The 16685-nt window shown below is 43.5% G+C and overlaps 1 protein-coding gene across 1 annotated transcript in view; it reads right to left on the bottom strand.

The window, feature by feature from the left end:
• Positions 1 to 16685, bottom strand: part of LOC115151179 (protein bassoon) — a 221791-nt gene that overhangs the window by 138963 nt on the left and 66143 nt on the right. The window contains exon 2 of the mRNA XM_029695189.1: positions 14940 to 15321. Coding sequence (XP_029551049.1) covers positions 14940 to 15321 — 382 coding nt within the window. The remainder of the gene's footprint in view (positions 1 to 14939; positions 15322 to 16685) is intronic.

Raw genomic sequence — 16685 nt, 5'->3', positions numbered from 1 at the left:
CAGCAAAACAAAAGAGATGATCGTGGACTTCAGGAAACAGCAAAGGGAGTACCCACCCAATGCACATTGACGGGACAGCAGTGGAGAAGGTGGAAAGTTTTAAGTTCTTCAGTGTACATATCACAGAGAGTGTGGTGAAGAAGGCGCAGCAGCGCCTCTTCAACCTCAGGAGGCTGAAGAAATTCGGCTTGTCACCAAAAACACTCACAAACTTTTACAGGTGCACAATTGAGAGCATCCTGTCGGGCTGTATCACCGCCTGGTACGGCAACTGCACCGCCCACAACCACAGGGCTCTCCAGAGGGTGGTGCGGTCTGCACAACGCATCACCGGGGGCAAACTACCTGCCCTCCAGGACACCTACAACAACCAATGTCACAGGAAGGCCAAAAAGATCACGAAGGACAACAACCACCCGAGCCACTGCCTGATCACCCCGCTTCCATCCAGAAGGTGAGGTCAGTACAGGTGCATCAAAGCTGGGACAGAGAGATTGAAAAACAGCTTCTCAAGGCCATTGTATTGTTAAAACCACCACTAGCACAGAGCATTGGCTGCCTACCTACAGACTTGATATCATTGGCCACTTTAATAAATGAAACACTACACACTTTAATATTGCCACTTTAAGAATGATTACATATCTTGCATTACTCATCTCATATGTATATACTGTATACTGTATCCTTCACTATCTATTCTTTACTATCTATTGCATCTTAGTCACTCTGTCACTGCTCATCCATATATTTTATACTTATATATTCTCATCCCATTCCTTTACTAGATTGTGTGTATTAGGTTTTGTTGTGGAATTGTTAGATATTACCTGTTAGATACTGCTGCACTGTCAGATCTAGAAGAATAAGCATTTTGCTACACTCACAATAACATCAGCTAACCATGTGTACGTGACCAATAAAATTTGCTTTGATTTGATAGGTTTTGGGTTTTGGTTCATTGTTACATGGCCGAAAAGGTTGGAGAAATGGTTTATCCATACATCTCCATTTTGGATAGGAAGCTCTTAGTGTTGTTGTTTGTTCCTGTCTCCCCCCCTCCCCTCTGTCTCTACCTCCCTATCTCTCTCCCTCTCTCCCTGAGGAAATGATCAGCCTTTAGACAGCTGAGGATGTTATTATTGGAAAACTTGTCTCACACACCCACATAAGACAAGCTTGTCATCGTCACATTCACTTAAAACAAAGAATTCACTGCTGTCTGGTGCAGTCTTATCTATGTTATAGCAGCTCTTGTTTCATATAATGCAAATACAATGCATACAAATGCACTCACACACACATACATACACACACGCCAGCACCAGTGGAGGCTGCTGAGGGGAGAACAGCTCATAATAATGGCTGGAACAGAGCAAATGGAATGGCATGAAACAACTGGAAACCATGTATTTGATACCATTCCACTGACTCCACTCCAGTCATTACCACGAGCCCATCCTCCCCAATTAAGATGCCACCAACCTCATGTGGCTGGCACACACGTGCATGTTCATACCAACAAACACACGCAGGCACACACACACACACACACACACACACACACGCACACACACACACACACACACACACGTGCATGTTCATACCAACAAACACACGCAGGCACACACACACACACAGATAGACATGCACACAGGCATCCACACACACACGTGCATGCATGTTCATACCAACAAACACACACAGGCACACACACACACAGACATGCACACAGGCATCCACACACACACACACACAGACACACACACGTGCATGCATGTTCATACCAACAAACACACACAGGCACACAGGCACACACACATACAGATAGACATGCACACAGGCATCCACACACACACACACGTGCATGCATGTTCATACCAACAAACACACACAGGCACACACACATAGACATGCACACAGGCATCCACACTCACACACACACAGGCATCCACACACACACACACACACACACACTGAGTGTACAAAACGTTAAACAACCACCACTAGCACAGAGCATTGGCTGCCTACCTCATTAAGAGAACCTTCCCAATATTGAGTTGCCTTTCTTGACACAAATCGGTGCGCCTGGCACCTAACACCATACCCTGTTCAAGGCACTTCAATATTTTTTCTTTCCCTTTCCCCCTCTGAATGGCACATTTACACAATCCATGTCTCAAGACTTTATTCTATTTTTTTGACCCTTCATCTACAGTGATTGAAGTGGATTTAACAAGTGACATAGATCATAGATTTCACCTGGATTCACCTGGTCAGTCTATGTCATTGAAAGAGCAGGTGTTCTTAATGTTTTGTGTATTCATTTATATTTACATACAACACCCATTTCAGATGACTGTATGAACATGGATGATTGACAGTTCTGCAATTGGTTAATGGCATATCCTGGCCATAATGTTACCCCCTGTTAAGTCACTCTAAATTGTATGGCTGTCATGATGTTGTTTTTACACAGCCTCCAGCCTCACAGTCTACCAACAATATATACATCCCAAATGGCAGCATATTCCCTATTTAGTGCACTACTTGACCAGGTCCCATAGGTAGTGCACTAAATAGGGAATAGGGTTCCATATGGGATGCACCCAATGAGTTCCATTCCGGCAGGATCAGGATGGCACGTTGGGTATATCATGAATCAACTGTGAGAGGAAGTCAATGAAAAGGCTGCTGTGTGCTGAACATTAAATCTGTGTCTCAAGTGGCACCCTATTCCCAAAAGTAGCGCACTATATAGGGAATATGGTGGCATTTGGGACGCATCCTTGCTAGCTACCACTCCCACAGAGCTTTGCCATTGTGCTAAAGGTTGCATCGGAGGCTGTGCATGTACTAACAAACTAAACCCTCTTATGAAACAACAATATGAAAAATACCAATATCCACTGACTCTCTCCCTACCTCCCTCCCTCCCATTTGGGATGCAGCCACTGACTCTGTAAAACCAACCACCCTGACCACACTGTTATAACCCTGACCACACTGTTATAACCCTGACCACACTCACTAAATTACTCTGTTCTAACCCTGACCACACTGTTATAACCCTAACCACACTGTTATAACCCTGACCACTCACTAAATTACTCTGTTATAACCCTGACCACACTGTTATAACCCCGACCACACTCACTAAATTACTCTGTTATAACCCTGACCACACTGTTATAACCCCGACCACACTCACTAAATTACTCTGTTATAACCCTGACAACACTGTTATAACCCTGACCACACTGTTATAACCCTGACCACACTCACTAAATTACTCTGTTATAACCCTGACCACACTGTTATAACCCTGACCACACTGTTATAACTCCTCTAGCTCCACAATGAAATAGGGTGCAGGCCAGGCAACAGGCTGTTAGCCAGCCTGCCAGCTTAGTGGAGTCTGCCACTAGCACAGTTAGCGTAGTCAGCTCAGCTTTCCCCATTGAGACCGTGTCTGTGCCTCGATCTTGGTTGGGCAAAATTAAAAATGGCGGTGTTCGCTTCAGTAATCTTACTAGTATAAAGACCTCCTCCATTCCTGCCATTATTGAAAGAGATTGTGATACTTCACATCTCAAAATTGGGTTACTTAATGTTAGATCCCTCACTTCCGTGGCAGTTATAGTCAATGAACTAATCACTGATCATAATCTTGATGTGATTGGCCTGACTGAAACATGGCTTAAGCCTGATGAATTTACTGTGTTAAATGAGGCCTCACCCCCTGGTTACACTAGTGACCAAACCCCCCGTGCATCTGGCAAAGGCGGAGGTGTTGCTAACATTTACGATAGCAAATTTCAATTTACAAAAAAAAAAACAATGACGTTTTCGTCTTTTGAGCTTCTAGTCATGAAATCTATGCAGCCTACTCAATCACTTTTTATAGCTACTGTTTACAGGCCTCCTGGGCCATATGCAGTGTTCCTTACTGAGTTCCCTGAATTCCTATCGGATCTTGTAGTCATAGCAGATAATATTCTAATTTTTGGTGACTTTAACATTCACATGGAAAAGTCCACAGACCCACTCCAAAAGGCTTTCGGAGCCATCATCGACTCAGTGGGTTTTGTCCAACATGTCTCTGGACCTACTCACTGCCACAGTCATACTCTGGACCTAGTTTTGTCCCATGGAATAAATGTTGTGGATCTTAATGTTTTTCCTCATAATCCTGGATTATCGGACCACCATTTTATTGCGTTTACAATTGCAACAAATAATCTGCTCAGACCCCAACCAAGGAAGATTAAAAGTCGTGCTATAAATTCTCAGACAACCCAAAGATTCCTTGATGCCCTTCCAGACTCCCTCTGCCTACCCAAGGACGTCAGAGGACAAGAATCAGTTAACCACCTAACCGAGGAACTCAATTCAACCTTGCGCAATACCCTAGATGCAGTTGCACCCCTACAAATTAAAAACATCTGTCATAAGAAACTAGCTCCCTGGTATATAGAAAATACACGAGCTCTGAAGCAAGCTTCCAGAAAATTGGAACGAAATGGCGCCACACTAAACTGGAAGTCTTCCGACTAGCTTGGAAAGACAGTACCGTGCAGTATCGAAAAGCCCTCACTGCTGCACGATCATCCTATTTTTCCAACTTAATTGAGGAAAATAAGAACAATCCGAAATTTCTTTTTGACACTGTCGCAAAGCTAACTAAAAAGCAGCATTCGCAAATGGAGGATGGCTTTCACTTCAGCAGTAATACATTTATGAACTTTTTTGAGGAAAAGATCATGATCATTAGAAAGCAAATTACGGACTCATCTTTAAATCTGGGTATTCCTCCAGGGCTTCATTGTCCAGAGTCTGCACAACTCTGCCAGGACCTTGGCTCAAGGGAGATACTAAAGTGTTTTAGTACTATATCTCTTGACACAATGATGAAAATAATCATGGCCTCCAAACCCTCAAGCTGCATACTGGACCCTATTCCAACTAAACTACTGAAAGAGCTGCTTCCTGTGCTTGGCCCTCCTATGTTGAACATAATAAACGGCTCTCTATCCACCGGATGTGTACCAAGCTCACTAAAAGTGGCAGTAATAAAGCCTCTCTTGAAAAAGCCGAATCTTGACCCAGAAATTATAAAAAACTATCGGCCTATATCGAATCTTCCATTCGTCTCAAAAATTTTAGAAAAAGTTGTTGCGCAGCAACTCACTGCCTTCCTGAAGACAAACAATGTATACGAAACGCTTCAGTCTGGTTTTAGACCCCATCATAGCACTGAGACTGCACTTGTGAAGGTGGTAAATGACCTTTTAATGACGTCAGACCGAGGCTCTGCATCTGTCCTCGTGCTCCTAGATCTTAGTGCCGCTTTTGATACCATCGATCACCACATTCTTTTGGAGAGATTGGAAACCCAAATTGGTCTACATGGACAAGTTCTGGCCTGGTTTAGATCTTATCTGTCGGAAAGATATCAGTTTGTCTCTGTGAATGGTTCGTCCTCTGACAAATCAATTGTAAATTTCGGTGTTCCTCAAGGTTCCGTTCTAGGACCACTATTGTTTTCTCTATATATTTTACCTCTTGGGGATGTCATTCGAAAACATAATGTTAAATTTCACTGCTATGCGGACGACACACAGCTGTACATTTCAATGAAACATGGTGAAGCCCCAAAATTGCCCTCGCTAGAAGCCTGTGTTTCAGACATAAGGAAGTGGATGGCTGCAAATTTTCTACTTTTAAACTTGGACAAAACAGAGATGCTTGTCCTAGGTCCCAAGAAACAAAGAGATCTTCTGTTGAATCTGACAATTAATCTGGATGGTTGTACAGTCGTCTCAAATAAAACTGTGAAGGACCTCGGCGTTACTCTGGACCCTGATCTCTCTTTTGAAGAACATATCAAGACTGCTTCAAGGACAGCTTTTTTCCATCTACGTAACATTGCAAAAATCAGAAACTTTCTGTCCAAAAATGACGCAGAAAAATTAATCCATGCTTTTGTTACTTCTAGGCTCGACTACTGCAATGCTCTACTTTCCGGCTACCCGGATAAAGCACTAAACAAACTTCAGTTAGTGCTAAATACGGCTGCTAGAATCCTGACTAGAACCAAAAAATTTGATCATATTACTCCAGTGCTAGCTTCCCTACACTGGCTTCCTGTTAAGGCAAGGGCTGATTTCAAGGTTTTACTGCTAACCTACAAAGCATTACATGGGCTTGCTCCTACCTATCTTTCCGATTTGGTCCTGCCGTACATACCTACACGTACGCTACGGTCACAAGACGCAGGCCTCCTAATTGTCCCTAGAATTTCTAAGCAAACGGCTGGAGGTAGGGCTTTCTCCTATAGAGCTCCATTTTTATGGAATGGTCTGCCTACCCATGTGAGAGACGCAGACTCAGTCTCAACCTTTAAGTCTTTACTGAAGACTTATCTCTTCAGTAGGTCCTATGATTAAGTATAGTCTGGCCCAGGAGTGTGAAGGTGAACGGAAAGGCTGGAGCAACGAACCGCCCTTGCTGTCTCTGCCTTGTCGGTTCCCCTCTTCCCACTGGGATTCTCTGCCTCTAACCCTTTTACAGGGGCTGAGTCACTGACTTACTGGTGTTCTTCCATGCCGTCCATGGGAGGGGTGCGTCACTTGAGTAGGTTGAGCCACTGACGTGGTCTTCCTGTCTGGGTTGGCGCCCCCCCCCCTTGGGTTGTGCCGTGGCGGACATCTTTGTGGGCTATACTCGGCCTTGTCTTCGGACGGTAAGTTGGTGGTTGTAGATATCCCTCTAGTGGTGTGGGGGCTGTGCTTTGGCAAAGTGGGTGGGGTTATATCCTGCCTGTTTGGCCCTGTCCGGGGGTATCATCGGATGGGGCCACAGTGTCTTCTGATCCCTCCTGTCTCAGCCTCCAGTATTTATGCTGTAGTAGTTTATGTGTCGGGGGGCTAGGGTCAGTCTGTTACATCTGGAGTATTCTCTTGTCTTATCCAGTGTCCTGTGTGAATGTAAATATGCTCTCTCTAATTCTCTCTTTCTTTCTTTCTTTCTTTCTCTCGGAGGACCTGAGCCCTAGGACTACCTGGCATGATGACTCCTTGCTGTCCCCAGTCCACCTGGCCATGCTGCTGCTCCAGTTTCAACTGTTCTGCCTGCGGCTACGGAACCCTGACCTGTTCACCGGACGTGCTTGTTGCACCCTCGACAATTACTATGATTATTATTATTTGACCATGCTGGTCATTTACGAACATTTTAACATCTTGACCATGTTCTGTTATAATATCCACCCGGCACAGCCAGAAGAGGACTGGCCACCCCTCATAGCCTGGTTCCTCTCTAGGTTTCTTCCTAGGTTTTTGGCCTTTCTCAGGAGTTTTTCCTAGGGAGTTTTTCCCAGCCACCGTGCTTCTTTCACATGCATTGCTTGCTGTTTGGGGTTTTAGGCTGGGTTTCTGTACAGCACTTTGAGATTTCAGCTGATGTACGAAGGGCTATATAAATAAATTTGATTTGATTTGATTTGATAACCCTGACCACACTGTTATAACCCTGACCACACTCACTAAATTACTCTGTTATAACCCTGACAACACTGTTATAACCCTGACCACACTGTTATAACCCTGACCACACTGTTATAACCCTGACCACACTCACTAAATTACACTGTTATAACCCTGACAACACTGTTATAACCCTGACAGCACTGTTGTAACCCTGACCACACTGTTATAACCCGACCACACTCACTAAATGACTCTGTTATAACCCTGACCACACTGTTATAACCCTGACCACACTCACTAAATGACTCTGTTATAACCCTGACCACACTGTTATAACCCTGACCACACTCACTAAATGACTCTGTTATAACCCTGACCACACTGTTATAACCCTGACCACACTCACTAAATGACTCTGTTATAACCCTGACCACACTGTTATAACCCTGACCACACTCACTAAATGACTCTGTTATAACCCTGACCACACTGTTATAACCCTGACCACACTCACTAAATGACTCTGTTATAACCCTGACCACACTGTTATAACCCTGACCACACTCACTAAATGACTCTGTTATAACCCTGACCACACTGTTATAACCCTGAGCACACTGTTTTAACCCTGACCACACTCACTAAATGACTCTGTAATAACCCTGACCATACTGTTATAACCTTGATCACACTCACTAAATTACTCTGTTATAGTCTTGACCAAAGTCTCCACAGTCTCTATCATTGACCCAAGCCCTGCTCAGATAATCTCTACCATTGTGTCGCTGAGTTGTCGTAGTGCTGCTGCAAATGTACATTGTCCAAGGGCTTTGCAGCTCATCCTGCACTATCAGCCCAAACATAACTATCACTGTCATGTCTACCTCTGATAAGCCTCCCAGTAAAGCAATAAAACAATCAAGAATCCCAGAAAAGTTCTATAAACAGCCACATTAACATATGTAGCCTAAGAAACAAGGTTCATGAAATCGATAACTTGCTAGTAACTGACAACATTCATATACTATCTCTGAAACTCACTTACATAATACCTTTGATGATAAAGTGGTAGCAATACATGAATTCAACATCTTCAGAAGAGACAGGAATGCCATGGGGGCAGTATTGCGGGCTATATTCAGAGCCACATGCCTGTAAAGCTTCGAAAAGATCTCATGTTAAATACTGTTGAAGTAATATGGCTACAGGTTCCCCTGCTTGACTTAAAGCCCATTCTTGTGGGAAGCGGCTATAGACCAAGTGCTAACAGTCAGTATCTGGATAATATGTGTGAAATGCTTGATAATGTATGTGATATCAACAGAGAGGTATATTTTCTGGGTGATTAAAATATTGACTGGCTTTAATCAAGCTGCCCACTCAAGAAAAAGCTTCAAACTGTAACCAGTGCCTGCAACCTGGTTCAGGTTATCAGTCAATCTACCAGGGTAGTTATACACAGCACAGGAATGAAATCATCAACATGTATTGATCACATCTTTACTAATGCTGCAGAAATCTGCTCGAAAGCAGTATCCACATCCATCAGATGTAGTGATCACAATATAGTAGCTATATCTAGGAAAACCAAAGTTCCAAAGACTCGATATAGTGTATAAGAGGTCATACAAGACATTTGCAGTGATTCCTATGCTGAATATGTAAAGAACACTTGCTAGTCTGTGGTATGTAATGAGGAGCAACCAAACGCTGCATTTGACATATTTATGAAATTGCTTCTACCAGTTACTAATAAGCATGCACCCATTAAGAAAATGACTAAAAACTGTTAAATCCCTGTGGATAGATAAGGTATGGTTGAGAGGGATGAGGCAAAATGAATGGCAAATAAGTCTGGCTGCACAGCCGATTGGCAAACATACTGCAAATTGAGAAATCATGTGAATAAACTTAACAAAAAGAAGGAGAAACTGTACCATGAAACAAAAATAAATGGCAGTTATCCTAGTGGTTAGAGCGTTGGACTTGTAACCGAAAGGTTGCAAGATCGAATCCCCGAGACGACAAGGTAAAAAACTGTCGTTCTGCCCCTGAACAAGGCACTGTTCCTAGGCCATCATTGAAAATAAGAATTTGTTCTTAACTCACTTGCCTAGTTAAATAAAGGTAAAATGTTAAAATAAATATACAAAAGTATGTGGACACCCCTTCAAATTAGTGGATTCGGCTATTTCAGCCAAACCTGTTGCTGACAGGTGTATAAAATTGAGCACACAGCCATGCAATCTCCATAGAGAAACAGTGGCTTTAGAATGGCCTTACTAAAGAGCTCAGTGACTTTCAACGTGGCACTGTCATAGGATGCCACCTTTCCAACAAGTCAGTTTGTCAAATTTCTGCCCAACTGTGCTGTTATTGTGAAGTGGAAACGTCTAGGAGCTACAACGGCTCAGTCGCGAAGTTGTAGGACACACAAGCTCATAGAACACCAAATTCTGAAGCAAGTAAAAACCATCTGTCCTTGGTTGCAACACTGACTACTGAGTAACAAACTGCCTCTGAAAGCAATATCAGCACAAGAACTGTTTGTCAGGAGCCTCATGAAATGGGTTTCCATGGCACACAACTTAAGATCACCATGTGCAATGCCAAGCGTTGGCTGGAATGGTGTAAAGCTCGCTGCCATTGGACTCTGGAGCAGTGGAAACGTGTTCTCTGGAGTGATAAATCACACTTCACCATCTGGGACTGTTTTTCATGGTTCGGGCTAGGCCCCTTAGTTCCAGTGAAGCGAAATCTTAACGCTACAGCATATAATGACATTGTTGACAATTCTGGGCTTCCAACTTTGTGGCAACAGTTTGGGGAAACTCAACAAGAAGGTCTGATTTCATTATTACTTGTCATGGATCCCTCCAGAACTTTCATCACGCACACCTGTCGACCTATTCCCACTGATTAGTATTTGTATATATATGCGCCCTTTGGTTTCCATTGGGCTGTCCGTTATTGTTACAATGTCTGTTGGCAGTGTGGGTAGCTGTGCTGTGTGTTTTGGGCTTTCGTGCCATTGTGGATTGTGCAGATGATTACGGGTCTCGTCCCGTGTGTTAATCATTGTGTGCGTGTGTTATTTATTCAAGGTACTTCTCGCTCTTCTGTGTTTTGTTACGTGTTTGTTTGGTCTTCGTCCCTGTGCCTTTACACGGCACGCCATAATTTCTGTGTAATAAAAAACCCTCATGCCCAACGTAGGATGCATGAGAGGCAGCCCCAATAATTTTTTGGGGGGGGCACACGGACAGATCAGCGGAGCCGAGGATGGAAACAGAGCCAGTCGGGGTGAAATTGGAGGTGAGCGAAGCAGAGACTGTAAAGGAGTTGATGGGAAAATTTGAGGAGAAAACTATGAGAGAGCTGCTGTGTTGGTGTTTTAGGCACGACATTCGCCCTACGGGGCGTGTCCTAAAATTGATGTCACCTGAGTCAGCTCTCCATACTTGTCCTGAGGTGCGTGCTAGCCGTCTGGTGAAGACAGTACCAGGCCCACGCACCAGGCCTCCAGTGCGTCAGCCCAGTCGTTGTTGCTGATTGAGAGTCATACTTAAGTAGCCCTGTTTTCACCTGTCCCTTTGTGGGAAGTTGTTTGTGCATTGCTGTGTGTAGCCTGCATTACTGTGCGTTCGTGCGTTTTCTTGTTTTGTGTTTTCAGTGTTCTAAATTAAAAGTTAAAATGAGCACACAACCTGCTGCGCCTTGGTCCCTTTCATACGACAACCGTTACAATTACGCATTCCTGCGCCTGTCTCCTGATCCTCTATGCCAATGTGACAGAATAATTTACCATTAAGGGAGACAGCAGGAATGGCCCATCCCGACGACGCTGCGACTGGTCAGTCCGGCACCGCCGCAACTTCGGCAACTGCAACTGGGCTGTCTGGCGTCGTCACAACGGGTCCACCCGACGACGCCACTTCAGCAGCCACAACTGGCCCATCCGACGCCGTCACAGCCGGTCCGTCCGACGCCACTGTTACTGGTCCGTCTGAAGCAACTTCGGCAGCGGCAACTGGCCCGTCCGACGACGACGCAACTTCAGCAGCTGCATCTGGTCCTAATCGACCCACACTGCGTTCCTGTGATCGTCCTCGAGACCGGTGTCGTTGCGCTGCTAGTGCAGCATGTCAGGGGGGGTACTGTCACGGATCCCTCAGGAACTTTCATCACGCACACCTGTCCCCTATTCCCACTGATTAGTATTTGTATATATGTGCCCTTTGGTTTCCATTGGGCTGTCGATTATTGTTACAATGTCTGTTGGTGTGTGTGTGAGTACCTGTGCTGTGGGCTTTCGTGCCATTGTGGATTGTGCAGATGATTATGGGTCTCGTCCCGTGCGTTAATCATTGTGCGCATGTGTTATTTATTCTAGGTACTCCTCGCTCTTTTGTTTGGGTTTCTACCCTGTGTTTTGTATAGTGTTTGTTTGGTCTTCGTCCCCGTGCCTTTACACGGCATGCGGTAATTTGGGTGTAATAAAAACCCTTATTATGCATTCCTGCGCCTGTCTCCCGACCCTCTATGCCAACATGACATTACTGAAACAAGATCCAAGTGGTAAATATAAAGATCCAGTCCATAAAAAAATTGGGGGCCTCACACTTCAGTGTTGTGAAATTCTAGCAAAACGCTTACCGCATAGAATTAAAAAGGTATTGGCGGATATTTTTCATCCTAATCAGACAGGTTTTTTACATGGACGATACATTGGAGATAATATAAGACAAGTGGAAACAATAGAAACAACAGAACACTATGAAAAATCTGGGAATCCAGGCCTGGAATTCATAGCTGACTTTGAAAAGGCCTTTGATAAAGTACATCTGGAGTTCATATATAAATGCCTGAAATATTTCAATTTTGGAGGATCTCTTATAAAATGGGTTAAAGTTATGTATAGTAACCCTAGGTGTAAAATAGTAAATAATGGCTACTTCTCAGAAAGTTTTAAAGAGGAGTAAAACAAGGTTGTCCACTATCGGCATTTCCATTTATTATTGCCATTGAAATGTTAGCTGTTAAAATCAGATCCAACAATAATATTAAGGGATTAAAAATCCAGGGTTTAAAAACAAAGGTGTCATTGAACGCTGACGATTCATGTTTTCTTTTAAATCCACAATTTGAATCCCCCCACAGCCTCACAGAGGATCTAGACACTTTTTCTAACTTCTCTGGATTAAAATCAAATTATGACAAATGTACTATATTACGTATTGGATCACCCCCCAAAAAATGTACTTTTTTGGGGGGTACATATCCCGAAAGAAAGAAATTATCTCACTCCAATACATTTTTATAGAAAGTTATCAAAAATAGATAAGATCTTGCTACCATGGAAAGGAAAATACCTGTCCATTTGTGGAAAAATCACCCTGATTAACTCTTTAGTCATATCCCAGTTGACCTATTTGCTTATGGTCTTGCTTACACCTAGCGACCTGTTTTTTAAATTATATGAGCAAAACATATTCAATTTTATTTGGAATGGCAAGGCAGACAAAATTAAAAGGGCCTATTTATATAATGATGTATTTCAAGGCCTACCTTCAACTCAGTGCCTCTTTGCTTGACATCATGGGAAAATCTCAGAAAAGTCTGGTTCATCCTTGGGAGCAATTTTCAAATGCCTGAAGGTACCACGTTCATCTGTACAAACAATAGTATGCAAGTATAAACACCATGGGCACCACGCAGTGCAAATCAATCCCAGAACAACAGTAAAGGACCTTGTGAAGATGCTGGAGGAAACAGATACAAAAGTATCTATATCCACAGTAAAACGAGTCCTATATCAACATAACTTGAAAGGTTTAAAAATTGCTCCCAAGGATGAACCAGACTTTTTTTAGATTTTCCCATGATGTCAAGCAAAGAGGCACAAGCAAGGAGGAAGCCACTGCTCCAAAACCGGCATAAAAAAGCCAGACTACGGTTTGGAACTGCACATTGGGACAAAGATCGTACTTTTTGGAGAAATGTCCTCTGGCCTGATGAAACAAAAATAGAACTGTTTGGCCATAATGACCATCATTATGTTTGGAGGAAAAAGGGGGAGGCTTGCAAGCCGAAGAACACCATCCCAACCATGAAGCACGGGGTGGCAGCATCATGTTGTGGTGGTGCTTTGCTGCAGGAGGGACTGGTGAACTTCACAAAATAGATGGCATCATGAGGCAGGAAAATTCTGTGGATATATTGAAGCAACATCTCAAGACATCAGTCAGGAAGTTAAAGCTTGGTCGCAAATGGGTCTTCCAAATGGACAATGACACCAAGCATACTTCCAAAGTTGTGGCAAAATGGCTTATGGACAGCAATGTCAAGGTATTGGAGTGGCCATCACAAAGCCCTGACCTCAATCCTATAGAAAATTTGTGAGCAGAACTGAAAAAGCATGTGCGAGCAAGGAGGCCTACAAACCTGACTCAGTTACACCAGCTCTGTCAGAGGAATGGGCCAAAATTCACCCAACTTATTGTGGGAAGCTTGTGGAAGGCTACCTGAAACGTTTGACCCAAGTTAAACAATTTAAAGGCAATGCTACCAAATACTAATTGAGTGTATGTAAACTTCTGACCCACTGGGAATGTGATGAAAGAAATAAAAGCTGAAATAAATCATTCTCTCTACTATTATTCTGACATTTCACATTCTTAAAATAAAGTGGTGATCCTAACTGACCTAAGACAGGGAATTTTTACTAGGATTAAATGTCAGGAATTGTGAAAAACTGAGTTTAAATGTATTTGGCTAAGGTGTATGTAAACTTCCGACTTCAACTGTACAAACAACAAATATACAGTTGAAGTCGGAAGTTCACATAAACCTTAGCCAAATACATATAAACTCAGGTTTTCACAAAACTGATAAAAATACACAGCGGGGACTGTGAAAAGACACACACACACAAGCACAGACACACACATATACACACACACACAATAACATATGCACTATACACACATGTACACATGGATTTTGTGTTGTAGATATGTGGTCGTAGAGTAGTGGCCTGAGGGCACACACTTAATGTGTTGTGAAATCTGTTGTGAAATGTATTGTAGTGTTTATAAAAGGTTATAACTGCCTTCATTTTGCTGGACCCCAGGAAGAGTAGCTAATGGGGATCCATAATAAATACAAATACAAACCACATTCTATGACCCTGACCACATTGTATAAACCTGACCACGTTGTATAAACCTAACCACATTCTCTGTTCCTGAGGTCCTAACCAGTTCAAACATATCATACAATGTCAAATATACTGATATACATACAGTGTCCATATTAGGACAGCCTTTATGTCAGTGGGAGCTGATTCAGTCTCAGAAAGAAAACTGAGGATGTCCTAATATGGACACTGTATAAACAAACAAAATCATCAATAGGCAAAGTAGCACATGATCCACTGTTTGTTCCTACCTCGGTGAGGTGCGGGTTGGGGTTGAAGCCACACTGGTTGCACACCATGGATCGGCACTGGGTGCAGGTGCTGCAGTTTGGCTGGTTGTCCTCCGTGGTGCCCGTCAGGTCAGCTGTCTTACAGACGGGGCACAGCTTGCTGCTGGGCATGGGGGCGATCTGGGGCACAGAGTAGGGGGAGGTGGGGGTGATGGCGGGGGACACCGATGGGGACCGTCCCATCCTGCTACTACCCACGTCCACCTGGAGGTTCATACGGGCGGCGTGGCCCTGGCCCTGCTGCTCCCCCTGGGATGCCAGGCGGTCCCCTGTACCAGGCCCAGTCTGGACCCCCGCCTTGGGGCTGGACCCAGGGTCTGGCTGGGGGGGTCTTCCAGAGACTCTGTGGATGACAGATATGTGTTAAGACTCTTGTGAGAGGATGTTGTGTTACATCTCAGAACAGCATGGCTTTAAGGCTGGGGCTTTGAAGCAGAGCTTCACAAATAGGACAATGCACTTTCAAATCAAAGTTTTGTCAGATGTTTTCAGACCTCTAAAGTAGTCTAATGTCAAGATGAAACCATGTCACGCGACATCTGTTGTGTAGATGCAACTATACTGCCCTACAAAGCAAAAAGGCAGTAATTGCTCATTTGGTCGACAATTAGTTAATGTCATTTTTGCTACATTAAAAACATGCTTAAGCATGTGGACATGTATCCTGCCTCTATTGTATTGTGTTTTGGAGAAAATGTTTAGCAGTAACTGCATAAAGTTACTGTGAAACCAAGGTAAATAAAAGCCATATTTCTCAGTTCCATGCTATGAGCAGTTACTGCCTTTTTGCTAGGTAGAGCAGTATATGCCTCAAGCATAAATACACAACCATGTATGGCGATGAATCTTGAATGAAAGGGTTTACAAGTGGGACATTTGCTTTGCCCAATGCCAATATGGGTACATGAAAAAAGAAGAGTGGGTGAGTTGGAAAAATAAACAGTTATATCTGGGTGAGATAAGGATAGAACAGGATTTTCAGCCTGTCTTTTTACTTCTTCCTCCTCCTCACCCCCGCTTTCAGCCTTCTGACCCCTGGCACTGGAAAAGACATAGGCTGTGTCTCAAACGGCACCCTATTCCCTATATAATGCACTACTTTTGACCAGGGCCCTATATAGGGAATAAGGTTCTATTTGACACAGACAGTTTCCTCACAGTAAAGTTACTCTGGAGGAGGCAGTACGCAACTAAAGAAACACTCGCCCTCTCAATCACACACACACACACGTATACACACACCTTTCCAACCCCGCTGTCCGCTGTGCACTGAAGCGCTGAGCTGAGCATGCATACCTGTAGTGGTCTGTGTTCAGTTCATATGGAATAGACATGGTAGTGGTCTGTGTTCAGTTCATATGGAATAGACATGGTAGTGGTCTGTGTTCAGTTCATATGGAATAGACATGGTAGTGGTCTGTGTTCAGTTCATATGGAATAGACATGGTAGTGGTCTGTGTTCAGTTCATATGGAATAGACATGGTAGTGGTCTGTGTTCAGTTCATATGGTAGTGACCACTACTATGCAACGTTTAGGATGCAAACTGGTGAGGGCCAAAAAGGTGACACTTCTTTTTTTGTTGCACTGAAACATGCAAAACATCCCTGCTAGGAGGAAATGCAGGTTTGTAACTAATTAAAGAACAAAGAATATGATCTATATGATCAGTCTCTGTGTGTAAAATAAAGTGGTTAATGTGAACCTA

This window comes from Salmo trutta, chromosome 16 (assembly GCF_901001165.1).
Source record: "Salmo trutta chromosome 16, fSalTru1.1, whole genome shotgun sequence".
Lineage (NCBI taxonomy): Eukaryota > Metazoa > Chordata > Actinopteri > Salmoniformes > Salmonidae > Salmo > Salmo trutta.
The sequence above is the reverse complement of the archived record's forward strand: the minus strand, read 5'-3'. Positions and strand labels throughout refer to the sequence as shown.